At 36.6% G+C, this 26,667-nt stretch overlaps 2 protein-coding genes across 2 annotated transcripts in view; both read right to left on the bottom strand.

The window, feature by feature from the left end:
* Positions 1-13,479, bottom strand: part of usp40 (ubiquitin specific peptidase 40) — a 26,811-nt gene extending 13,332 nt beyond the window's left edge. Inside the window, exons 1-25 of the mRNA XM_016472513.1 lie at positions 13,037-13,479; positions 12,451-12,524; positions 12,237-12,350; positions 11,662-11,826; positions 11,231-11,377; positions 9,608-9,751; positions 9,185-9,313; positions 8,939-9,067; positions 8,557-8,664; positions 7,816-8,131; positions 7,517-7,598; positions 7,265-7,436; positions 6,964-7,048; positions 6,245-6,315; positions 5,612-5,973; positions 3,420-3,576; positions 3,003-3,063; positions 2,648-2,701; positions 2,473-2,561; positions 2,295-2,381; positions 2,179-2,215; positions 2,024-2,088; positions 1,845-1,919; positions 1,660-1,768; positions 1,457-1,536 (exon numbers count right to left, since the gene is read on the bottom strand). Coding sequence (XP_016327999.1) covers positions 1,457-1,536; positions 1,660-1,768; positions 1,845-1,919; positions 2,024-2,088; positions 2,179-2,215; positions 2,295-2,381; positions 2,473-2,561; positions 2,648-2,701; positions 3,003-3,063; positions 3,420-3,576; positions 5,612-5,973; positions 6,245-6,315; positions 6,964-7,048; positions 7,265-7,436; positions 7,517-7,598; positions 7,816-8,131; positions 8,557-8,664; positions 8,939-9,067; positions 9,185-9,313; positions 9,608-9,751; positions 11,231-11,377; positions 11,662-11,826; positions 12,237-12,350; positions 12,451-12,524; positions 13,037-13,223 — 3,099 coding nt within the window. The 5' untranslated portion in view covers positions 13,224-13,479. The remainder of the gene's footprint in view (positions 1-1,456; positions 1,537-1,659; positions 1,769-1,844; positions 1,920-2,023; positions 2,089-2,178; positions 2,216-2,294; positions 2,382-2,472; positions 2,562-2,647; positions 2,702-3,002; positions 3,064-3,419; positions 3,577-5,611; positions 5,974-6,244; positions 6,316-6,963; positions 7,049-7,264; positions 7,437-7,516; positions 7,599-7,815; positions 8,132-8,556; positions 8,665-8,938; positions 9,068-9,184; positions 9,314-9,607; positions 9,752-11,230; positions 11,378-11,661; positions 11,827-12,236; positions 12,351-12,450; positions 12,525-13,036) is intronic.
* Positions 13,480-15,291: 1,812 nt separating this feature from the next.
* LOC107677531 (thrombospondin-type laminin G domain and EAR repeat-containing protein-like) lies at positions 15,292-26,200 on the bottom strand (the record flags this gene model as incomplete). Its single annotated transcript, XM_016472461.1, has 10 exons — positions 15,292-15,777; positions 16,360-16,461; positions 16,535-16,713; positions 18,301-18,533; positions 19,702-19,891; positions 21,406-21,638; positions 22,227-22,358; positions 25,334-25,490; positions 25,593-25,683; positions 25,953-26,200. Coding segments are annotated over 10 exons (1,719 nt in total), but the record flags the coding sequence as incomplete, so codon positions are not given.
* Positions 26,201-26,667: the final 467 nt, after the last annotated feature.

The following is a 26,667-nucleotide window of genomic DNA, read 5'->3' as shown; positions in this document are numbered from 1 at the left end:
AGCTCGCGTCCTCTGGCTCTTAAAAGTTTAAACTGGCAAAGCTTAAATGAGTTTAGTTTAAACACAGATATCAACATGTGCTGTTCGGGTCTCACCTGTGCGCGCGCGCTATCAGCACCCAGGTGATGACGGAATAAATGACTGCTCATATTCCAGCATACGGCATTCGCATTGAACAAGAGTGAATGGTTTGTCCACTTTTTTTTTCATCGCTGTTGTTGTAATGTATTGGTAAGCCAGAATGCACATCCATCAACAGAAACATATATTAGCCTAACCCTGTTTGTTTTATGTGTTATTTATAGCAAACCATATTACAGATGCGTTGTCAGATTTAAGTTGAACCACGGTCCTACCTTGGAGAACCGTACGGTTCGATTTTTTTCCGCGAACTGTTCCACCCCTAATATGTACATAATAAATATACACAGCACACATACATATATCATGTAAACAAAAACTATTATTTTGGATGTGATTAATCGCGATTAATCGTTTGACAGCACTAAATATGCCATTTTGTAGGCTGCCTTTCCGAGTAAACTAAAAGTATAGGGAAATGAACCAAACAGAAAGCACCACACATTAAGTAGACAAGTACAGTAGTGCTGTCAAACGATTAATTGCGATTAATCGCATCCAAATTAAAAGATTTTGTTTACATGATATATGTATGTGTGCTGTGTATATTTATTATGTATATATAAATACACACACACGCATGTATATATTTCAGAAAAATAGGTTATGTTTACATATTAAATATATTTATTTATAATATAAATTGTATGAATATAAATATAAACATGTAAATACATGTAAATATTTTCAACATATATACTGTATGTATGTGTATTTATATATACATAAATATACACAGAACACACACACATTATGCAAACAAAAACTTTCATTGTGTATGTGATTAATCGCGATTAATCGTTTGACAGCACTAAAGTACAGTTTTGGCAGCTTTTCTTGAAGCATATAGATATTAGAATAAACTGTTCTTTAAAAAAAAAACAAAAAAAAAAACGAAACGTGTACATGTAGAAACTGTCCAACAGATTTAGCTATTTTTCCTTTAAAACATTAAATAAAAACAGATAAGAGATACATTTGGATTCAGGAATCATCTGACCATTTATCAAAGAAATTAAAGTCAGTAAATAACAAATACAATATAGATAGATTTTTTAAAAAGACTGTTCCAGTGCAAACGCTGTAAACTTTGTACACTTTGATGCTGTTGTTTGTATATTTTGTGTCATCTAGTGTTATAATATAAACATACACAATGGTGATTATCAAAACCAAATTATCACACAAAATCAGGACCTGTGCTGTTAGGATTATGTGGGGAAAGTGTTGGGAAACATTTCTGCAATTACACACTTCACCTTTAAGTTATCATTATCAGTTGAAATCATTAACGCTGTGAGTAGTGATTGCCAACCTGAGTCTTGAGATCATCAAGTGAAGCCTCCTCTGATATCTCCACATGACCAATGAATCTCATCTCTGATCCAGACCCCTCTGAAACACCAGGACACACACATATAAACAAGCACAAACCAGAGATATTGCCCAAGCAGTCATGATCTGACAGAAAGAACATGAATCTCACTTGGTTTTTAGAAAATGTGCTAAAAGTCGAACCTGTGGTGAGCCCCTCAATGCTCAGGGACTCTTCTGTGTGATTCAGCTCTGGAACGCTGGAGCTGTCAATCGCGTCTATGTACATCTTCACAGACAGTTTGAGGTAACCCTGAAATTGAGATAAGATGAAAGACAGCTGTTTGAAAAGTTTCTACATAAGAAATCATCCAAAACTGAAAACAAACCTTTGGAGGCAGTCGCCCCTCCACCAGCACCAGTGTGTCCCCATGAATGACCTTTGCTTCTTTCAGAGATGCATTCTGGGAGACGAGAGCAAACAGGAGTCAAATATTTTAAATCATAGCAAACTGAGAAAGAGATTAGTGGATTAGTATTCATTTTTAGAGATTATTATGTACGATACCTCATCCATAAGTGGCTCTCCAATTTCCTCACACCAGTCCACTCTCCTTAAGTGCCACGACTCACCTAGAGAGAGAAACAGGTTTCATTAATAAATCTGAGAAAGCTAGACGAGTTAAATGTGCCATTAAAAAGCAAACATTTGAATGATTTTACCATCAAGTTTCGCCATCTGCAACATTTCCGTAAGGCACTGGAATAAGAGGAACAAGCATTTTTAAACACTTTTTTTTAGAACAGCTAAAATTTCATATAAAATCCAGAGAGTTCACCTCTTTGACGGTTAGAGACTCCTCTACAATAATCTCTAGCTCCTGACCAACTGAGGGCGCTAGACCAACACTGAAGTACAAGAACAACTGCATAGAGAAAAGATATTTTCTCATTACAGAAAATTTGTGATATGCATTCTGCATCACATTCACACATGCGCAAATTGTATGAACACACCTGTGTTGCTGTTGGCACTGGTCCGGGACACAGGTAGAGTGAAGTCATCAACCTGATCCCTGCATCCCGAACACTCAAATGCTCATGCACTGGAACACACAGAAACCCATTTAGCATGTAAACCTTTAGAGGGATCACATTAGCAGTGATGCTGATGACTGTTTTGAGAAGATACCTGGAGGTAAATGTTTTCCAGTTCTATCCATTTGCCTCAGACAACATTCAACACCTAAACACAGAATATAAAAAATATGATTCTGATCTGAACACAAAGGGAGACAAAAGCTCTTCCCTGATGAACATACACTAATTTCTGCTTGTCAATTTTAAAATATCACAAAATTGAAAAGCTTTTTTTCTAGGCAATGCTGATACAGAGAAAAACATCATCAGAAAACTTATAAGAAGTTTAAACAGAACAACGTATCAATAAAAAAGGCTAAGTACTATTGAGCATTTCCTTGTTAATGAGCATTATTGTCTATTACTAGATACTATTGAGTATTATTTATTATATATAGTGTTATTACCACTGAGCTCATCCTGTAAGCGAAGTTCCTCAAGAGCTTTTTCCTTCACCTCCGCCAGCAGCTGCAAGAGAGCAAATCAAGACTACAATCTGAACTGGGTACAACACAGTATTAATGTCAACTAAAATAAAGTAATAAAATTCATTTTCGTGAACTGACACAAAACTGAAATAAAATAAATATTAGATGTACTAAAATTACTAAAACTGAAACTGAATTAAAAATAAATTAAGACTAAATATAAATGTAAAAACAAAAAACTAATAAAAATGACAAAAGCACAAATGATTAAAACTTAATTATTTCAAAATGATTATTCAATTATTATTATTACAAAATTATTAATGATTATAATAGTATATAAATAATTCCAAAATAACACAGTGTGTGTCTGTACATGCATGTTTTCATTCTTACCATGTTCCCTGAAGCTGAGACTTTACTCCTTTTCTTCCCCTGCTCCTCCTCCGCCTCTTCCTCCTTCATTCCACTCTGTGGGCAAAACTCCACCTGCAGCCAGCGGCAGTCTGAGGGCGTTGTCACAGTAACCATGTCACCGCTGAGGCTGAAGATACTGTGGAAAATCATGGTCCTTCCTTATTATATCATGTATGCAGTATGTATTTTATTCTCTAGTATCTGTGTTGTGCTACTTTTAAAAGCATCACAGTATTGCATTAATGTCATCACAACATCAATGTCATAACTGTTATTAATGTAATTACATTAGACAAGTTAAGCCATTTTTAAACAGACACCTGATGTCAAAATATGTAAATTAGACTGTATAAATTGCATTAACTGTACATTAACTGACAGTCACCACTGATAAGTTACTACTAAATATATTGTAGAAACTTAATTTTCTGTAAAGTTGCTTTGCAACGATTTGCATCGTGAAAAGCGCTATACAAATAAACTTGAATTTAATTAAATTGTATTAATAATAATAAAACCACAATAGAAAAAAATCACTAGAAACATTTCTGAATACCTTTTTTATATATTTTGCTCTTTATTTTATTACTGACTGTTCACTTTCAGTTAAATGTTTATTTCAAGGAAAATTATTGTTTTGTTTCGTTCATTTTCCAAACATTTCCATTTTTGTTCATTTTTGGGTGAACTAACCCTTTAAACTTAAAAAAGACCACTCTCTTGTGTAGGCGCATTCGACAGTTAGCAGAAGCTAGAGAATAGGGTTTATAAAGCTTTAAATACAGATATTTTTCTTACAAAAATGCATCAGTTAACTTCAGAAGGCCTTTATTAACCATTTCTAGGATCACTTTCTATGATGGATGGACGCACTTTTTTGGGGCTTCAAAATCTTGACCCACATTCACTGACATTATAAAGCTTGGAAGAGCCAGGACATTTTTTTAATATAACTCCAATTGTATTCGTCTGAAAGAAGAAAGTCATATATACCTAGGATGGCTTGAGGCTGATTATATCATGGGGTAGTTTTAATTTTTAGGTGAACTATCCCTTTAAATAGTTAAAAGAAGTGTGTTTAATATAAACGTTTGCTGTGTTAAAGGGTTAGTGCACTCAAAAATGAAAATTCTGTCATTAATTACTCACCCTCATGTCGTTTCAAATCCGTAAGACCTTCGTTCATCTTCGGAACACAAATTAAGATATTTTTGATGGAATCTGAGAGCTGTCTGACCCTGCATAGACAGCAACGCAACTGAAATGTTCCCAAGTCCAGAAACGTAGCAAGGAGATCGGTAAAATAATCCATGTGACATCAGTGGTTCATCCGCAATTATACAAAGCTACGAGAATACTTTTTGTGTGCAAAAGAAACAAAAATTACGACTTTATTCAACAATTCGTCTCCTCCGCATCACCCTGGTGCCATTTTGGAGAGTATCAGTTGGACGTAAACAATGTATGCTGTTCTGTGTCCCATCCGCCTCTTTTCCATCTGCTCAGCACTGGGAGATGACTGTGATGCATTTGGAAAATCTCAGAATCGATCCACAAATCGTGACGCATCGATTTATTATTCCGGCCCTACCAAATAATATAAAGATTTGTAATACAATATATTTTTCCAAAACATGTGTGATGCAGCCATGTGCACTTACTAGCCCATCTCATTCTAGCATTTAATGTTGAAGACTCTATTCTACAAGCCTCTGAAGGACTGGACTAGGAAACTAGTCACGCCAGATCTGTTTCCTACGTTGTTGTGATTTGATCCAACGTAGGAAACAGATCCGGCGTGACGCAGCTGACACAGAACAGCATACGCCGTTTACGTCCAGCGGATACTCTTCAAAATGGCGCTACAGGGTGACGCGGAGCAGACAAATTGTTTTTTTTTCTCTTTTGCGCACAAAAAGTATTCTCGTAGCTTCGTATATTTGCGGATGAACCACTGATGTCACATGGATTATTTTACAGATCTCCTTGCTACGTTTCTGGACTTGGGAACATTTCAGTTGTATTGCTGTCTATGCAGGGTCAGACAGCTCTCAGATTCCATCAAAAATATCTTAATTTGTGTTCCGAAGATGAACGAAGGTCTTACGGGTTTGAAACGACATGAGGGTGAGTAATTAATGACAGAATTTTTGGGTTTTTGCTGCTTTTACCTGCTGTCTAGTTCCTCTGGCTGCAGTAGCAGTAGAGCGTCCCCATCCTTCAGAGACAGCTCTCTCAGTGTCCTCAGCATGTCTCGAGGTGGGAAAATCCTCCACCCACTCGCCCCGCCCCCATTGGCCCCTGGACGGCTCTGCTCCTGGCACAGAAAGGCCTCTTGAGGCCCTAGAGCCTCGAGCACTGTACCCAGAGTGGCCCCACCAGCAAAGCCCTTCATGGAACACACCAGACCGGACCCATCAGTGTCTTCGACCCCTGACCCATCCCCACATCCCAGCTCCTCCACAGAGGGATGCAACACAGTGAGCAAAACAGGCTCCCATTCCATGCCAGTTTTCACCGCCACACCACTGACCTGAAAGAAAGAGAGGGAAAAGGAAAACATCAATTTGGGTTTAACGATTATAAATTGCAATCCACATACATCTCTTTTGCACCAACGAGAGGAAAACTCGTGAGGCACTGTGTTTATTTGTGGGCAAGTTACGTAGTATCACAGTCAGTTACATCAGTATCCAACTTATATGTCAGTGGAAACGTGGACCAGTTAAGCAGAGCACCGACTACAACACTTTGATAGAAAAGGGATATTATAATTTCTTTTAACAGATGAAGTAGGTGCCCACCTTTCTTCCATTCCACACAAAGAGATCAGAGCCATTAGACACACCCGCACTATACAGGGATATCTGGTCATCTGAAACAACACGAGAGAAATAAATAATAATCCAGAATCAATAATCATGTACATTACTGCTGAAAAGTTTGGCATCAGTTAGATTTTATAATGTTCTTTTAAAAAAAAGTCTATTATGTTCACCAAGGCATTTTAATCTAAAACACAACTTTTATGAAATGTTTAAAATAAGTGTTTTCTATTTGAATATATTTTAAAACGTAATTTATTCTAGTGATGGCAAAGCTGAATTTTCATCAGCCATTTCTACAGTCTTCAATGTCACATGATCCTTCAGAAATCATTCTAATTGATGATTTGCTACTTTCGTATTATTTTCAATGTAAAAAATAGTTGTTCTGCTTCATATTTTTGTGATGTTTTTTTTCCCCAGAAATTGTTTTTTGATGCATTTTTTTTCTTTGAATGCAAAGTTCAAAAGAACAGTATTTATTTGAAGTAGATGATATGATATATGATGATATGATATGATATGATATATGATATATGACACTGTCTCTTTTGGTCAATTTAATGTCTCTGCTGAATACATATTAATGTCTTTGAAATAATAATAATAAAAAAAATCTTACTGACCCCAAACATTTGAGTCAAGAGTGTCTGAGAGGGCTTTACAAAAGGGCAAAGGTATAATGGATATGTGTTCACCTGTCAGTGTGTCATACAAATGTAACCCAGCTGGCACATTCTTAGCCAATGTCAATGCCATGTCTCCTTCCCAAAGATCTTGCATCTATGAAACCAAGGTCAAAGGTCAGAGAAAACTCAACATATTCTGTCAGAACTAATCTAAATCATCTCCATTAAAACTGTTTTTGCTCATGTAGCCAAAAAGGACCATCCACTATCACTGAAAATGAATGATTTTAGGTCGTACTGTTACTGAAAAATTGCAGTATGTGTGAGCACAGCTAAGGAAGGAGGACTAGAAATAGATTAGTGATGTCACCTGGTAGATGGCCAATCGCAGGTCTCCCACAGTATTTCTGCGGTCAAAGGTGACTGTGATGATGGAGTCTTCGTCTGGAGATATGGGGTGCAGGGCTCCGTTATGCCAGTGGTAATGAGGGGCCAAATGCAGCCGCACTTCAACGCTGTTGCTGCTGGCATCAAACTCAGCTCTACAAGAGACAGATGACTTAAACATTGCATAAAATACCCAATGCTGAGCATGTGAGTGTTTGAGTGTATATAAAGCCACCTTCTCTGCTGAAGTCTTGCATTCTCCTCTTGTACCATCTCCACCAGGTGAGGAGGCACTTTGTACGCAAGGTTTCCTATGGCTGTTTAAAAAGATACACAAAAATAGCCTTTTGCATAATCACGTTTCAGTATTTAAATGGATTTGCACCACATATGCACACACAGAGTCCAAAATGAACACTTGCCAAGCACTAAAAGCAATAAAATTAGCTTTCGTTTCACATGTGGTAAAAAATGGCCATTGACAGGTGTGACAAAGAGTTAAAGCTGGACCCTGTGCACATACACACAACATACCCTCTGGAGGTCTTTTCATAGTTGTCTTCCTGTAAAAGAGCATGTAGGCACTCTCTTTTCCTTGAAACTGCTTCTCTATGTCCGTCTCCGAAATGGCCGTCACAGTTGAGTCATTCAGGTTAAACCAATGACATCCATCAGGGCCTTCAGTGTCTCCTGCTGTTTCCAGCTCTGTGTTGTCTGGACTGTTATTGGCTGAAGCTGAACTGACTGGCTCTCTTGGACTGGGTTCTGTTGTTGCAGGACCAGCAGCTTTCAGAGCTACACGGGTTCCATTGGAGACCAGCATAAACACTTCAGGGTGTTTCTGAAGAAACTGAAGGATGACAAAATGGTCAGTATGAATACTTTCCTTCAGTTACACTATTCTAGCTTTTCAACTATAAAGTAAAATTCTATATTGCAGCACTGCTAATATTATTGGCCTGTATGATAAATTACTTCAGTAAGATTTGTTAATTTTTTTTTTGAAAGTCTCTTATGTTAAGCAAGGCTACATTTTATTTGATCAAAAATACAGTAATATTATGAAATACGAATAGACAGTTAAAAAAAAACATTTGTTTGAAATATAAATATTACTGCTACTTTTGATCAATTTAATGCATGCTTGCTGAATAAAGTTTTAAAAACTTAATTAAAAAAATAAATAAATAAATAACCTCCTTGGCCCCAAACTTTTGAACATTAGTCTATTACTGTATCTTTGTGAAGAATAGTATACAACGTCAGAACCCCAACCTTGCTTATGGTGCCATACTGTTTTTTATATTTTTTGCTCCATGGCATGCCCGTTTTATTCATCAGCTTTTGGCCCAGCTGGTCTACAAGCACACATTTTGACTCCTCCTGACAAAAAACAAGTGAAAATCAGCATATGAAATTTTATGCCCACAAAATTTAAGAAATATTGATTACAGTTGTCCTGCCTTTCAAAACATAGAATACGCTCATAATTTCCCTTTATTGTGCTGTGAAGTGAATAAAATGACATTTTCTTCATTCAGATGGAATTTCATCCTTCTATACATTAAATAACTGCTACAAATCCGAAAGTGTTAATGATATTTAAAACATCTTACGGTCTTGCATAGCTGTAGAGCTTTATGGTGTAATGGCATACCTGAGCCAGAATGACTGTAAGAACAGAGAGTGGATCCTCTGTGTCAACAGAATTTTCACTCTCTTTCTTTCTTTCCCCAACTTTGTCCTCTTGTCTCTGGGTTTTCGCCTTCACTTTTACCTCTTCCTCCTGAGAAAAAAAAACATTTAAAATCACATCACATTGAGTGGTTACTTGTCACTTTTTGATTGGACTGGTTAATATCGTACCATACATAGAGACTGCAATAAAAAACAAAAGACTGACCGGTGCCTCCCAGTGGCCGAGCTGATCGATGTCTTTGATGTAGACATGATAATGACCTCCATAACAGCCTCCTTTATGTATGATGACAGAGAAGAGCTCGTACGAAGACTCTGAGTCCGGCCAATTGTTCTGTTAGAAACACAGCATTTGTTGATCTCTTGCTTTGATATTGAGTTGCTGTGGTCATTATAGCTCTCTATCTAGACCTGTGCTTCTAGTTTACTAGTGATGAAAAAGTTAGTCTCTGCTTGAAATAATCTAACAGCTGCTAACAGAATGGTAACTCTGAGCTTGCAGTGCATTCTACAATACATGACCAGATATCATACACTGTTCAGTGCAGAATCTCCATCAATAACACAGACTTATCTTACTTGGCTGGAGAGCTTGGAAAATGTATTTGTGTGTGATCGGCTCTGGTACCTGCTCACAAAATGGTCTGAGGTTGAATGTAAGAGGAAAAACGTAGCGCCCGGTCTCTTTGTAGCGCTCACACTTGGCAAAGTCAAAGTTGAACCTCAACAAAGAAATGGTCAGGAATGGTGGAAGTTTTCTCAGTTTAGCAGACTGCAACAAAGGACAAAATTAAGCAGGTTTATAACCAACTACAGTGGATTCATCTGAATGTGTATCTAGAATAATCATTTAGTGCCATTCACGTAAATAGGGATCATTATATGTGGAATCAAATTTCCTTGATCTATAAAACTGTATCTATAGAATCCTGAAAAACTGCATCATGGATTTCATAAAAATATTAAGCACAACTGTTTCAACAGTGATAAAACAAAATGTCAACGCCAAATCAGCATATTAGAATGATCTCTGAAGGATCATGTGACACTGAAGACTGGAGTAATGATGCTGAAAATTCAGCTTTGCATCATAAATTACATATTAAAATATATTCAAATAAAAAAGTTATTTACAGTTAATATTGTAATAATGTCACAATTCTTACTGTATTTTGATTAAATAAATGCAGCCTTGGTGAGCATGAGAGGCTTTTCAAAAACAATTTTACTGACCCCAAACTGTTGAACAGTGCTGTACAAATTCTTATTTTTATTTTCTCACTTTTTTTGTGTGTAACATAACTTTTGTATAACCCATTCTTTTCATAATATCCTCTGTATTATTTCATAGTACAACATAGTGATGTAAACATTTTTGATTTTTAAGATTTTTTTTTTTTTTTTCACCAACTGTTTTTGGGAAATTGTCTTTGGTTATTCTATTTTCAGATGAGGTTCAGGCGATTGCCAGTTTGATAGAGAAGCAGGCCACACACACACACACACACACACACACACACACACACACACACACACACACACACACACACACACACACACCTGTGTTTTTCATTAAAACTGATCTTAAATTATAAAACCCACCCAAGAAATGTTAACAATTTTAGACACGGGTTCATGCGTTCAGCAGATAAACGAACCATCGACATTTCGCAAATATATAACATAAGGAAGCATCGCGTAATAAAGTCACGTGACTTCCCTAGCTCCGAATAATTGATTCGAAACAAAAGATTCATAAAAGTTCGAAGCTTCATTATGAATTAGAGAGGCCAGAATGCTATTGAGAACCAAGTAAATAATGTCAAAATGTGAATTTTAGACATACTAATTATCTGATTTATTTTCAGCCCATCTTACCCCTAAACTCTGGTGTGAATAGCTTAGAATGATCTCTGAAGGATCATGTGACACTGAAGACTGGAGTAATGATGCTGAAAATTCAGCTTTGCATCATAAATTACATATTAAAATATATTCAAATAAAAAAGTTATTTTAAATTGTATCAATAATTCACAATGTTACTGTTTTTACAATCAAATTAATTAAATGCAGCCTTGGTAAGCATAAAAGACAACTCAAAAACAGGAAAAACAATCTTACAGACCATAAACTTCTAAACAGTAGTATACCTCATTTTGCAAAAATTCTCCATTGTGTAAGGCCTTGAAGGACAAATGAACAGTTTTACTCTTTAGATAAAAAGAGTTTGAGTTCTGAGATGTGACTGACCTTAGCGGCCCTAACCAGCTGATAACATCTGCTGCAGCGGTACAGATTATTACCCTCAAACATCTCCTCCTCCACAAACATGTTCCACAGCGCCTCCTCTAGCCCACTCACACCACGCACTGACAAAGTCAGGTCCAGAAAATCCTCCTGAGACAACAGAAATAAAAGCATTTATTTCGAATTGAAATCTATTGTAACATGATAAATGTCTTTACTGTGACTTTTGGTCAAATTAATGTGTCCTTGCTAATAAAATTATTCATTTCTTAAAAAAAAACACAAAGGAATAAATAAATACCCCAAACGTTTGAACAGTGTATCATAAATAATAAATATGCCGTTTTTGTGCTGGTTATATTTAAAGTTGTCACAGTTGGACTGCTGGAAGCAAAAATAAGTAGAGGAAAAAAGGGCACATTCTTCTTTCTGACCTGTCTCTCACTGATATTGCCACACTCCTTGCAGGTGATCTGGTTGACAAGTGTCCCATGGTACAGCCGGTGTATGAGACTGCTGCCTGAAGTGCCTACTAAAGAGCTCTCCAGAGCACTGAACAGGATCCGGTTCAGCTCCTGCACATCCTGCTGACCCATTTCCTAAAGACAAAATCAAAACATAAGACCAAAGATTTGAACAAGCTGCTTGATCATTTTAGTTTAACTTTAACCAGACACTTTATGTGGAAACTGTTTGATTTGCAAGCCACTGTTTGGTCTACAAGCACACATTTTGACTTCTCAAACCAGAGTACAGCACTCATTCCTATTTCACATATGACGGAGGAAAGGGGAATTTCTTAAAGGTGTAGTATCAATGAACAGTTGCTGATTTTGCCTTGAGCAAGATCATTCAGTTACATCATAGATGCTATTACCCAAAGTGACCCATGCGACCCTGGGGAACCATTTAACCCCAGATTACATAGGCATTATCTTTGCAATCAGTCACTGTTAGATGAAAAGTACCTGCTAAATGGACAGTAAGTATAGATCACAAGTCTTTGTACCTCGTTGTTCGTCCAGCCAAAACTGTCGGTCAGGTCTGTCGTGGAGGCTGTTTGTTCATCCACCAGCAGCAGATGAGAAAACAGTCTCTGAAGCTCCAGAGGAATCACACGGGCCTGAGATCATACAGAACCATAAACATCTATACATCTGGTCTGTATAAAAACGTATAAAGCCTTTTATTCATCTCCCACTTACACACATTCATACACACACCTTTGCCTCTGGTTTGTCCTCGTCAGCCAAACATCCTAATTCATCCGGTCCGAGACGGAACAGCTCCTCTGTAAGAAATGATTTTATGTCATAACACCATAAAAAATAAATTCAGTCCAAAAAGAAAATTCTGTCATTCTCATGTTGTTCCAACCCTGTATGGCTTTGTTTTCTTTTTTCTTGGCCACTCCATCAATATAAAGTGAATGAGGACTTGGGCTGTCAAGCTTCAAACTTACAGAAAAGTAATTAGAAAAGAATAAGTGATTCATATGACCCTTCAAGTCTTCTGAATTTATCAACATCTTTGTTGGACAAACAAGGCAGAATCGTTATTTAGTGGAAATCTTAGCAGCTAACAGAAAGCTGAAACTGAATCCTGAACAAATCATTAGTTTGGATCAATCTATTCATTGAAACCGAGCATCGAGCCCAAACAACCTGTTACAAACCAACTGCAAATGTTATCATGAAAGTGTAATCTACAAATGACTAAATATCATTTAAGATAACATTTATGTGTAACTTGTGTTCTTTCAACAGTTTGTAGTCTGTTTCTGGGCATGAACGTTACTAATTTTTCCACCCTCTGGTGTGAATAGCAGAGTCTGGATCAGGGAGTTGAGGTAACAGGTGCCACCCTGATTCTTGATCCCGCAGAGTTTGATTTTCCCTCTGGGTGGTGGAGGCTCACACTCTCTCCCCTTCACACCTGTGCCAGGTGTAGAGGAAGAAAAACCATCCCCGTCCTCCTCAAACAGATCTCCAAACATGACCGCGGCTGCCTTGTAAAGCTTACTATTGGTAAACCTCCTGTTCTTTAGTGAACCGAGTTTCGTTTACTGTGAAAGGAAAGCGTTTCACCTCTTGCTATCTCATCTTGGTCTTCCCCAGCTCCCGATTAACAATCAATGGGCTCACCCTGGAATACGACGATTTTACAGGACTAAACATCGCTTTCTAAACCAAGAGAAGAACTGAATGCTCTTTTTGTCTAAGTGTCATTCCTCTGGATGAATCACGGGTGTCGTGAGTAAATCTCAGTCCTTAAAACGCAACGTGGAAATCTGAGCGGTGACTGCACTGCTTCCATATTTCACCATTGAGATTTAAAAAAAAAACAATTATGTTTTCGTTGACAGCCGCTGTATTAGTTTCGTTTTATTAGTCCGCTAACGTATTCAGTAAATAATCTTTTTAAACTCGCCTGTTTCATTCGAATCGGCCAGTTTGTTAGTAGTAATAATGGAAGAATTTAAATCTGAGTAAAAAAAAACATTAATGTTTTTAAGACGCAGCCATGTTTGCTTGATGACACGTCAAGCCTTCTTCTTCTTCTTGTTTTATGGCGGGTGGCATCCAACGTTAAGGTGCATTACCGCCACCTACTATACTGGAGTGTGGACCAGAGTGACTAACAGAACTTTATATATATAAAAAAAAAAAACTATAATAATTTTTATTAAAAAAAAAACATTATTAATAATAAAATAACAAGGATTTCCTGTATCTTTAAATAGATGACTATTTTCCAGTAGATATAACTCAACAAATACTGAGAGAAATAACCATGGAGGAGTTACTGTTAAAGGGACTGTAGGAATGTATGTTTCCTGATCTAATCCCATTTTTCTTTTCAAATTCAACCATGATAGACTCGCTGTCTAGCCTTACTCCCTCACGAGTTACCTGCAGCCTCCGAACACCCTTCACACTTCCTCCCTTTAAGTTTGCCTTGATTTCGTCCATAGTAACGCTGACTGGCACTCCCCAGATCACTCCTTTACACCATTTAGTTCCTCTTTCAATATAATTTACACTCACCACTTTATTCCTCCCTATTTCTTTCATCCTACCAGCCCGCTGTCTCTGTTCCTCGCTTCTACAAACAATCAACAAATTGCCATCTCTCAACACCTTTGCCATATTAATATCACCGACCTGATTTTTTAAAACGGTTGTTAACTTTACCGGACTCATTGACAAAATTCCCTTCTCCTCCGCAAATCTCAATATAATTTTGAAGTCGCCATCTGCCTTCTCTCTTTCCTCGTTTCCTTCTCCAACACCTCCACTGCCTCTTATTTTCTTCGACCTGACTCCTGCTAAATCATCTCCTCTCTTTTCCTTCATTCTCACACTTCCTTGGCTTATATCCATACTATCGTCACTATCTCCTATTTCAGACTCTCCCCACTCTGGTCCATTCACAGCATAGTTGTGCCGACCCGCCACAACTTTCTTCCATTCACTATTCTTTTTCATTTTAGTAAAGCCTCGTATTCGACTGTCAACAGACAATCGTATCTTTTTCTCAGGATCATCTGACAGATCACATTTCTTGGTTTGATGTCCCGATGAAGTTTTCACCATATAAGAAAACACTGCTGGTTTAACCGGCCCACTGCCGACACGTCAAGCCGCTATGCATTGTGGTACTTGTAGTTCTCCATGTTAACGGCCCTCCTTTGTGCAAGTAATCTTGTTTATCTTAGAAGAACTACATATTTCCTTCAACTGGCTGTACCTTGGCTTTATGGGTTCTGTAGTTTAAAGATTACATATTTATATAATAAATCTGTTGTTATACACAAACGGCCTATACAAAATTAATGTAATACACATACATGTTCATATTTAAATCTGTGAAACATGAACACTGATAAAACAGCTATAAAGTAAGATCAATTTATTGTAGTGCAAAGAACAAGAGGTAAAATACATTTTTACATATAAATAATATTATTACATTATTTTACATTATGGATATAATATTAATTAAACATTATATGCACGTTCCACAAATGATTGTACCCTATTTATGGAAAGTGTGTGTTGTAAATAAAATGATCTGTGCCCTCATTTCACTTTCTGTATTCACAGGATGTCAAATGTGCAGATGTTGACTTCTTGAAACAGAATAGTCTTTCCCGCAATGTCATTTTAACAGTGATTTAAGGACACATTTGTGAGATTCACCAGTGAAAGTTTATCTTGCATCTTGACAGTCCTTTTTACACAGCTGAGGTAGTTTTCAGGAAGTATCAAACTCCATAATCCACCACTGTCAGCTTGATTGACTTCAAGTCAAGAGAAGAAGAGAACGATTCAGTTCTATCAACTTCTGTGGCATATGATAAAAATAAGCAAAAACGGAACTATTGTTTGTGCCCTCAGTGGATCCTCAGCTTGAAGACTTTGGAGAGAGGTGCTTTGGCACTGGAGTACATCAGGTATGAACCCTCAGCTGAGGTAAAGAACTCCCAGTCACTGCATCCAATAGTGGGTAACCAATGGACAGGAACAAAGCCCTCATATCCCTGCCATCTGTGAGAGACAAAAACAATGATACTGAAAGGAAATCTATCTTCATTTGCTTCAATATTCATTTATAGTTTATAGCACTGATATACTGTAATCATATCCTATAGAAGCCCATTTCCTTCACACAATAAAAAAAAGGCCCTAACCCTAACTTTTTTATCTCCCAATTCTTTTTTTTTCTTCTTGCAATTCTGGCTGTATATTTCTTTTTGGACATTTTTTCTCAGAATTATGAGGGGAAAAGCCAAAAATGTGAGATATTTGTTTATTTTTTATTTTGTTTTATTATTTATTTATTTATTTGATAATTGTTATTTCTAAATTGTGAGATGTATACTGTGAGAAATTATTTTTTTTTTATTCCAAGGTGGAAATGGGCCACCATTTAATATTTGAGAAAATAACTATTGAAAATCATTTACAGATCCTAGTCTTATCCTGGCTATATAGGCCTAGTTGTTGTATATCAGAAAATTGTTGTATATTAAGCAATACCATGAACACCTAAGTGAAATTTATAGGTTTACTTATCTCTTAAGTCATGAGTTATGATCTGTGTATAATGTTTGAGCTTTCAATCATTACCTGTATATAACGCTGTTCAAAGAGTAAGACGATCCATCATAAGAGTTGGCTACGACTAAGAAATGCTCATCTCCAACCGAAAAGAATTCCCAGTCCACCGCACTGTCATTCAAGAGGAAATCAAGTCAAAAGATGTGGAGAATTGATTCTCAAACCTTTATAGTTCAGGCTTTACCTGTATGTCACAATGTCTTGGAACTTGAGGAACATCTTGGTTGTCATATCAAGTTCATATATAGTTGAGTTGATGGTATAGAGGCTTGGTCCTCTCTCACACAGCATGTGTCCATTAGCAAGAACTAGGAAGACTCTGTTTCCAATCTGAAACATCTCCCAGTCTGTAGCCCCAAATGTCTAGAGACATGAGCAGATATAGTTTGAGAAAGAAAAATAGATTTGGTCGGGTAATAACAATACATTTTCAAAAGCATTCATGCTGCCCTGGCTTTTATGATTGCCTTTAAATTGTATAAAAGGTCGAGGGTAAAGCCTGCTTACACTATTTCTAATAAGTAGAAGTTAAACCTCAGAAGTATTTCTATACAAGGTGTTTTTTGAACATTAAAGCATGTCAACATATTCTGTTACACCAAATAATGATCTTTAAAATAGAATCATGACCCCTTTAAACCTCAAAAGTATTTCTATACTAGGTTAATACTAGGTATTTTGGAAAAACACAGTCCTGCCGAATTGACACTGACTGCATCCACAACTTCATGAGATCCATATCACATCACTGTGATGTATGACTTTGATTTTGTTAGATGGTAAGATCTCAAGAATTTAATTATAGTGTAACATCATCTAAACACTTGATATTAACAAAAAACTCTTGTTCTTTTTCTTTCCCCCTGTAAAACACATCTGCACACTGGGAAATTCCCTTCTGAAACGGCTGACAACATCACAAGCGGTGAGTCTGCCTTGTTAAGTCTGTTGACATGTACTTGTGATTTAGAGAAAATTCAACAATGATAAAAAAAAAACTTGTAACATTTTTATAGACTTGAATGAAAGAAGCCATTACATTTTCATCTCACTTCCGATTGCTGATTTTAGTAATTTTTTATATTCAATAATATTCGACCAATTTTAGGCATAGTTCTCCAAAGAAATTCTGCCATTATTACTCCAATTTTATTTTCTCTGTGAAACAAAAAAGATTTTTCCAAGCTGCAATTACAAAGAAAATGGATGGTGACTTATATTGTCAATTTGAACATCAAATCGTTTAGACTACTTTTATTCATTTTAAGGCTTGGAAGTTTTTCGATTTTGGAGTTTTACCATCCACTTCAGTTGTATTTAAAAAAACAACAATATGTGCCTAAGCTTTCCTAGGTTTAATGGAAAAAAGAATTGTTCCTTTACTGTAAGTGTTATTTATCAGAAATCACCTTTCTAAGCCCAGTACACATGAACAGACATATTCTATTTCTCATTTTTCCTTTTGATTAAGTAAAAATATATTATATTTTTAGTGAAATCATTTGCAGTGAAGAATGAAAAGTTTGTGATAACAGGATTTCTCTTTAGTAGCGGTTCAGGGTCTTTTACGGCGGTTAAAGCTTCTGTTCACCCTATACTTAAACAACCCCAGCTATACTATAGATGCCCCAAGGTGATTCTGGGAGAACAGGTGTCGGGTACATTAAAAAAAAAAAACGTTGCAACTGGGAAACACCTACATGAGTCCATCATTCATCTTTTTTCATGTGCGTGTCATGATTTTCCACTTCGTTTACCTGTAATATATTTCTTAATGTGCAACTCAGGAGAGAAATGTACCTCATGTACACCAGTGTTTCCATTCAAAGTAAACAAGTTCTAAATGATCATCAAGTTTCAGAATGATCCATTTGATTTTAAGCTATCAGAAAGTTCCAGAATCTTGCATCCATCACAGGCATTTTGAAATGAAATGCTTTCTAAACTCACCCTTATAGTCTGAAAAAGCTGAAAGGCTCCACCAAGCCAGATGTAGATGGATGAATCTGTTTGGGTGGAGGTCCCATCAAATGCATTGGCCACTGCTAGGAAGTGGTAGGGCCCAACGGTGAAAAACTCCCAGTCATAAGCTCCTGATGTCGAGATGGTTTGGTTTATCTCAAATGTCTTAGTGCCTGGGTTCCACTTATAAACAACGCTGTCAATGTTGTGATTGCCATTCTCTGAAAGGGATGACAGGAACATAAGGTAAGGGTTTGAAATGATAATAAATGTAACTAATGGCACCTATTTTAAGAGCAGTAACAAAATTAAATGCTGATACCATCTACTGAACTGCATCAGAGGCTCCAAACTTATACACTAACAGTCAAAATAATTAAGTTGTTTTTATGTATTTGAAAGAAGTCTCTTATGCTAGCCAAGACTGTATTTATTTGATCACAAATAGAGGAAAAAATAGTTTTTGAGGGAGAGAACAAAAGTGTAGTTGCGAGATGCAAACTTTTTTTTGGAAGATATAAACAGAACTTTTTCATGCAGTTGCACTTTGACATCTCACAATTTATATTTTTTATATCTCGCAGATTTTTATATCTCGACTTTCTTCCCTCAGAAATCCGAGTTTACATCTCACAATTATGTTTTTTTTTATTCCACCATAAAAATAAAAAAAAGGTAATTGTGACTTCTTAATCTCACAATTCTGGCTTTTCTTCTCAGAATTGCGTTTATATCTAATTCTGAGTTTATATCTTGCAATTCTGTTTATGTCTCGCAATTCAGAATTGCAAGAAAAAAAAATCAGAGTAATGAAATATGAACTCAGAATTGAGAAAATAGTCATAATTGTGAGATTAAAAGTCGCAGTTACTTTTATTAATTAATTAATTTTTTCCATGGCGGAAATGGGCTTCTAAAGAATTGCGAGATGTAAACTCAGAATTCAGAGAGGGGAAAAAAGTCGGAATTGTGATATACAAATGCCTAACTGCAAGATAGTAAGCCAGTATTCAGAGGTCAGAGTTTATATCTCACACTTGTGACTCAAAATTGTGAGAAAAAATTCAGAATTGTGAGATGAAAATTTGCAATTACATTTTTTTTTTAATTCTGTGATGGAACAGGCTTCCATACAATATTCTTTCATTGTATAGCAAAAATATCTTCAAATATCAAATATATATATATTTTTTTGATACACAGAAGAAAGGAAGTCATATGGGCTTGGAAAGACATGACGGTGAGAACGAATCTTAATTTTGAAGCAAACGTTTATGGTGTGGGGTGAACTGAGAAGCATTTAGCAGTATTTTAGGGCAGTTATGTATTAGCCTAGTAGGCACCAAGGAATCACTTGGTTCAGCCTTAGTACACCATTGTTGGACCAACCTGTTCGGTGATTAGCCACAGCTAAAAAAGCTTCATTATTAATATGAAAGGCCTCCCAGTCACGAGCGCTGTGCGTCTCCAGGGTCTGATAACGCACAAACTTCATCCTCTTATTACTCCACCTATAGATCACAGACAGCTCTCGCTCTCCGTCCGCTGGGCCCACGGAGTTCGACACCGCCAAGAACATCTGGCACACATACAACACACACAGTGATAAATGAGCCTGATACAGACAAACAGAGATAGAGTTACACTTATCAGTCAGCCCGTCATTTGGCTATCATGAATCCAGCTCACTAAATTTAGAACAGTGTGAAGATCAGGTGGTAGATATACTGTACTATATAGCCTAGTATGAGTCATAATTTCACTCAGGCGAAGAGTTTAGTGATGTTTTAACTGATACAAATACAAACTCTGTGATATAATGATGATGATAATAGTCGTAAGGGGCTGCAGGTTTCAACAAAGAACTTTTATTACTTCCTAGTCTTTATAATTCAAGATCTGTGTGATATAATTAAGACTAAACCATTCCACTGCAGACAGACAGATGTGTATAAATGATTCATTCGGGGAAGGGAAAGCATCAGACTTGAAATTAATTTCTGTGATTGACTACACTAGTGATTTAAAGTTATTGCATACGTTTGTACTGAGTGTAAGAAACACCACATCAAAACACACCTGTCTCCTGCAGTGCAGTGTAAAGTCTGTTCTCTGTGGCTCTGTGCATGATTGAATGGAAAAGATCACACTTATGGTACTGAACCACGTCTAGTGTATCTCTAAACCCAGTCTCAGTTCTTACCTGCCCCTTACCTCATTCCTGACTGTAAGTCTCCCTTAACATTTCACCTCAGGCCTTTTCTGCCAGTAATTCTTACCTAATGAAGTGCCAATCACTGCTCTCTGTACAACCTTTGCCTGTTTAACTGCAAATTCAAGTCCTCTGTTTAATGTGTTTCTATATCATTGATGTGACCCTTATTGTTTTTGTTTTTATTCATATATTTTATTTATTTATTTTAACACTGTGACTTCAATAAACATTTTACATTAATTTCTTAGTTGAAATTAATGATGATATTTTTGTAATTGTTTCTCATTGTTTTTTATATATTCTAACCTATAGTCATTTTAAAAAGCAATTGTTTTAGCTTTTAAAAAAGTAAAAATAATGAAGAATGAGAGTGAAAAATGTGACTTGAATACACATCTTTTAGTTTCAATTTCTTAGTTAAAATAGATTTTTGTACTTGTTTGTCATTTTTGCTTTGACCTTTTTACAGTTTAAATTTCTTAGACATTAATGTGATATTTTTGTAGTAGTATTTTCCACATCGGTTTTTTTTTCTGTTCTATCAAGTTTTTATAAGACGCAATTATTATTAAAACACACAGAAAAAAATTACAATTAAAAAATGGCTAGGTGATATAACTGTCCGAAGATTGTAGTAAAGAAACAACCAAAATGCTGAAATTCAAATTAAATTTTTTTTTTCTTGAAAAACCTGCCAAATCAAAATCAGTACAATGAAATTAGGACTTTCTCTTTTTTTATTATTAGACACTTTGGTTTTAAAAGAATTGTAAAAATCTGATTAAATTGAAATGATTAATATGTCTCAACTCTATATTCGCTGACAGCTGTACCACTTGAAAGTTTTAGACTTTGACAACGTTATTGTCTTTTCTCACCTTCCTCCCTATAGTGAATTGCTTCCATGCCTGGGCCTTAAAGGTGCTGATGTTCTGGTAGAGCTGGAATTGGCCATGGTTCCAGCGGTAGATGGCAGAACCTGGTTTGTTGGCCCGATGAGCCATAGCAGCAAACAGCCCAACAGAGGGAATCTGGAAGAGCTCAATGTCCAGCGTCTCTGAGGTGGTGTAGAGGTCCTGGTAATCATCTACATAGTCTAGTCTGTCTTTCTCTGTAGATTGAATAGCATTAAATAGAGCTGCTGAGACTTCAGCTGACATAACACAAACAAAAAGGTGTCAAAAAAGCATCCCCAGGGTTTTTTCATGGTAATCATAAAATACCATTGTATTACTCTCTGATATCATCACCACTGTCACAGTACTTTTTGGTAAAGGGACTGATCCATTATGCTTATGGTAGTGAATAATTATAAGATATGAGATTTAAATATGGCATGTTAAATGTAAATGGAACATGATTTTTCTAAATTAAAATGGCGGACTCAAATCTCTGTTGCGTGATTTAGACTTTTGAAAAACTCTATCATAGAGCTCTATGTATAGATACAGTATGTATATAAAAAAAAATCCAGCTTTATTTGGATACATACAGTACACTCATGTAAAGCCAAATATACTATATATATAGCATGGGAAAAAAATTGTGTGCGCGCATGCGTGTGTGTGTTCAATAAGTATATCAAACTATACCCATGAAATTGACTTGACAGGTCATAGTTATGTTGAAACTTTATAAAAAGTTAAAGTTTATTTTAAACCTAAAATAATAATAAAAAAAGTGATCTTTAGCTTCCTACCTTGCAGCATAGAGTGCCAGTATGCACCATCACATAGGAAAAGGCCTCTTTTAAGAGTGTCAAACCAGAGTTGTCCCTCCTCTGCCGAAGTGCATGCTGGTTTAGACCCCAGAGTCACACGGACCTCCGTCTCTGAAATAAAAATGCAAACATACAGAGCAAATATGTTTACATTAAAGTAATATTACTTTTTGAATGACATTAAAATATATTGTATTTGATGAAATCTGTGATTAATGGATTATTAAAATATATTTTTTGATACGTTAATGAAATTGGATGACTATTTGTAATGGATATACCTCATCAAAAGAATATGGATATGAAACAAGTGTTTCAGCATTTCATCACAAGCGAAACAATCTGTCTAGTCAGCTCAGGCTGTGAGGGTGTTAAAGTATTATCCAAGGTATGTAATCTAGATCAAAGCTGCCATTAGCTCATTTAAATTGTCAATACAAGTGATATAAACACAGTATTGTTTGTCATGCCCAAGATGTGTGCCAGCGTAAACCCGCACCCACTCAATCACTGACAGCTCTCACTGCAAGCGGCAGAGCCTCTGTTTTCCTTTTCAGAGCGTAACAAGTGTCAGATGTTTAGTTTGGGACCATAACTCAATCCGACCACAGGTGATGTGTCATTGATGTGGTCTTTCACACCACAGATCTGTTATTTTCTTCAAAATGTTGTCCATGGCTCCAGTCATGATACAATAATTTTTTTGTAATGGTTCAGTGTAACTCGGTGTTAGCATTGGCTGGGCTGATACAGTGCATCCGGAAAGTATTCACAGCGCTTCACTTTTTCCACATTTTGTTATGATACAGCCTTATTCCAAAATGGATTCAATTCATTATTTTCCTCAAAGTTCTACTAACAATACCCCATAATGACAACGTGAAAGAAGTTTGTTTGAAATCTTTGCAAATTTATTACAAATAAAAAATGGAAAAATCACATGTACATAAGTATGACACTCAAAATTGATCTCAGGTGCATCCTGTTTCCACTGATCATCCTTGAGATGTTTCTACAACTTGATTGGAGTCCACCTGCGGTATATTCAGTTGATTGGACATGATTTGGAAAGGCACACACCTGCACAGTTAACAGTGCATGTTGGAGCACAAACCAAGCCATGAAGTCCAAGGAATTGTCTGTAGATTTCTGAGACAGGATTGTATCGAGGCACCGATCTGGGGAAGGGTACAGAAACATTTCTGCAGCATTGAAGGTCCCAATGAGCACAGTGGCCTCCATCATCCGTAAATGGAAATAGTTTGGAACCACCAGGACTCAGGCCAAACTGAGCGATCAGGGGAGAAGGGCCTTAGTCAGGGAGGTGACCAAGAACTCGATGGTCACTCTGACAGAGCGCCAGCATTTCTCTGCGTAGAGAGGAGAACCTTCCAGAAGAACAACCATCTCTGCAGCACTCCACCAATCAGGCCTGTATGGTAGAGTGGCCAGACAGAAGTAAAAGGCACATGACAGGCCACCTGGAGCTTGCCAAAAGGCACCTGAAGGATGCTCAGACTTGATGAAACAAAGATTGAGCTCTTTGGCCTGAATGGCAAGCGTCATGTCTGGGGGAAACCAGGCACCGCTCATCACCTGGCCAATACCATCCCTAGTGAAGTATGGTGGTGGCAGCATCATGCTGTGGGGATGTTTTTCAGCAGCAGGAACTGGGAGACTAGTCAGGATTGAGGGAAAGATGAATGCAGCAATGTACGGAGACATCCTTTAAGAAAACCTGCTCCAGAGTGCTCTGGACCTCAGACTGGGGCGAAGGTTCATCTTCCAACAGGACAATGACCCGAAGCACACAGCCAAGATAAAAAAGGAGTGGCTACGGACCACTCTGTGAATGTCCTTGAGTGGCCCAGCCGAAGCTCAGACTTGAACCCTCTTGAACATCTCTGGAGAGATCTGAAAATGGTTGTGCACCGACGGCACACAGCCAAGATAAAAAAGGAGTGGCTACGGACCACTCTGTGAATGTCCTTGAGTGGCCCAGCCGAAGCTCAGACTTGAACCCTCTTGAACATCTCTGGAGAGATCTGAAAATGGTTGTGCACCGATGCTCCCCATCCAACCTGATGGAGCTTGAGAGGTCCTGCAAAGAAGAATGTGAGAAACTGCCCAAAAATAGGTGTGCCAAGCTTGTAGTATCATATTCAAAAAGACTTGAGGGTGTAATTGCTGCCAAAGGTGCTTCAATAAAGTATTGAGCAAAGGCTGTGAATACTTATGTACATGTGACTTTTTTTTTTTTTTTCTTCCATTTTTATTTCTAATAAATTTTGCAAAGATTTCAGACAAACTTCTTTCATGTTGTCATTATGGGATATTGTTTGTAGAATTGAGGAAAATAATGAATTTAATCCATTTTGGAATAAGGCTGTAACATAACAATGTCCAAAAAGTGAAGCGCTGTGAATACTTTCTGGATGCACTGTTTAAATAGCTTATTTTCTTTTAAAGTCCCCATGGAATCAAAATTAAAGGTTTTTTTTTTTTTTTGGGTGTTAGTATCAATATGTTAGTCTTAAGGTTATAAGGCAGTGTGCTCATTTAGAATATATAAGCATTCAAAGCTTGCAGTTCCTCACTTCTGCCAAAACGGCTCAACGATTTTTTTTTGACATCGTCTTCCTGTTTCAGTTAAAATGACGTCAACACATAGAGTAAAGCTGGTGTTTCTAAGCATTTCAGGGGACCTTTAAATATCTCAGTTTAAATGTTTAATAGTCCATAGTTCTATTGTCATAGAACACAAGACTTTTTAAATAATATCAGTTATTCTTTTAATAATATAATATAATTTTATAATGCCTTTGTGTGCCAAACGGACCAAAATTAAGATGCTATTCATTGATGGCAACCTCTATAATTGTTGAAAATTTAATTGTGTTCTATTCATATGGGTTTGAAATTTTTAATTTATATTTGTATTATTTTTTTAATTATTGAATTTAATGTTATATTTATTTATTATTATTATTGTTGTTGTTGTTTTTAAATATATTTATATTTGTTGTTATTTCAAGATGTTTATATTTAACCTCAACATCATTTGAATTAAAATCTTTTAGTTTTACCGTATGGAGGAAGCAGGACGTCGTTCAGTTGGGATTTCACTGGCAAGTTTGACAGGATTGTAGGGATGGAAAGCTCAACCAATGATGGTTTGAAAGAAGGACAAACATGTGGCGTTGCGTCTGATCCAGGCAAAAGGACGAGCTGCCGCAGTAAACCCTTAAGAAAGAAGACAGATCATACCGACAGGTATGTTTGTGTGTATGCTAATATATTTTAAATAATGCAAATTAAATAGCAATATCAGAATCCAACGCTTACAGAGAACAGGCCTTTCCACTTCCTTCGACTTCCAATGTGAAATCTAGAGCCATCAGTGCTGAGATCAGAGGGAAATGGCTGTTTATGGATCCTGAAACCCATCAGGGAAAGTACATTACTCACAGACCTCAACTTTGAGATGCAACATTATATTTTGTTTCTGAATGTATTTTTGTGGTTTGGAAAGATACTGCTTCACTATTTTTAATACTACTATGTAATAAAATGAAATTTGCATTTAATTTATCTAATTGTTCAAGAATTCAAGAGTGCAAGCGTATGTGCACATTTTGGCCAAGAAATTGTAACCAAAAAACAAAATTTAGCTCTGAGGTCATCTATAAGCCATCACAGACTCACAGTTCCAGTGGGATGCCGCAGTCCAGGGTGAGAGTGGCATGGTGACCACTGACGGCTAACACCATGCTGTGCCAGCGGTTGTCCGCCAGGCGGATTCTTTTAAAGCTGAGACGCTCCCTCCCCATTGAGCCCTGATAGATGAGATGCACTTTCTCTTTAGAGAAACGCATGCCAAGCAGGAGTTGATTGACATCCTCCTTCACCACAGCGAACAAGTACTCATTCTTCTGAAAAACAGCAAGCACAGATTGAGTTCATAGAGACAGGAAATATTCAGGTTTAGGTTTTATTTGTCTTTTATTTGGCTTATTCAAAATATCATTGATGTGATATTTTGAAATAAATAAAATGAAGTATTTAAAGAAATAGTTCTCCCAAAAATTTAAATTCTGTCATTTACTCCCCCTCATGCCGTTTTAAACTTTCATTACGTTCTTTCTTCTGATGAACATAAAAGAATATATTTTGAAGATTGCTAACCAAAACATTTCGGTTCCCATTGACTTTCATTATGAAATATAAAAGAAGATATTTTGAAGATCCATACGACAAAACAAAATTTTTTTCCCTCACCAAAATATTTAAAATATATGCTAACTATATGTCGTAAATGGTGAAGCTCAATGAAATATACTTTTGAAACTGAAAATATATTTAGTTTAAATCATCATTTACCAAAATATCTTTCATGTGACAAAAAATACAAAAATTGATA

Source organism: Sinocyclocheilus anshuiensis, unplaced genomic scaffold (assembly GCF_001515605.1).
Source record: "Sinocyclocheilus anshuiensis isolate Anshui unplaced genomic scaffold, SAMN03320099.WGS_v1.1 scaffold472, whole genome shotgun sequence".
Lineage (NCBI taxonomy): Eukaryota > Metazoa > Chordata > Actinopteri > Cypriniformes > Cyprinidae > Sinocyclocheilus > Sinocyclocheilus anshuiensis.
Note: the sequence above shows the minus strand (reverse complement) of the source record. Positions and strands in the feature narration are given on the sequence as shown.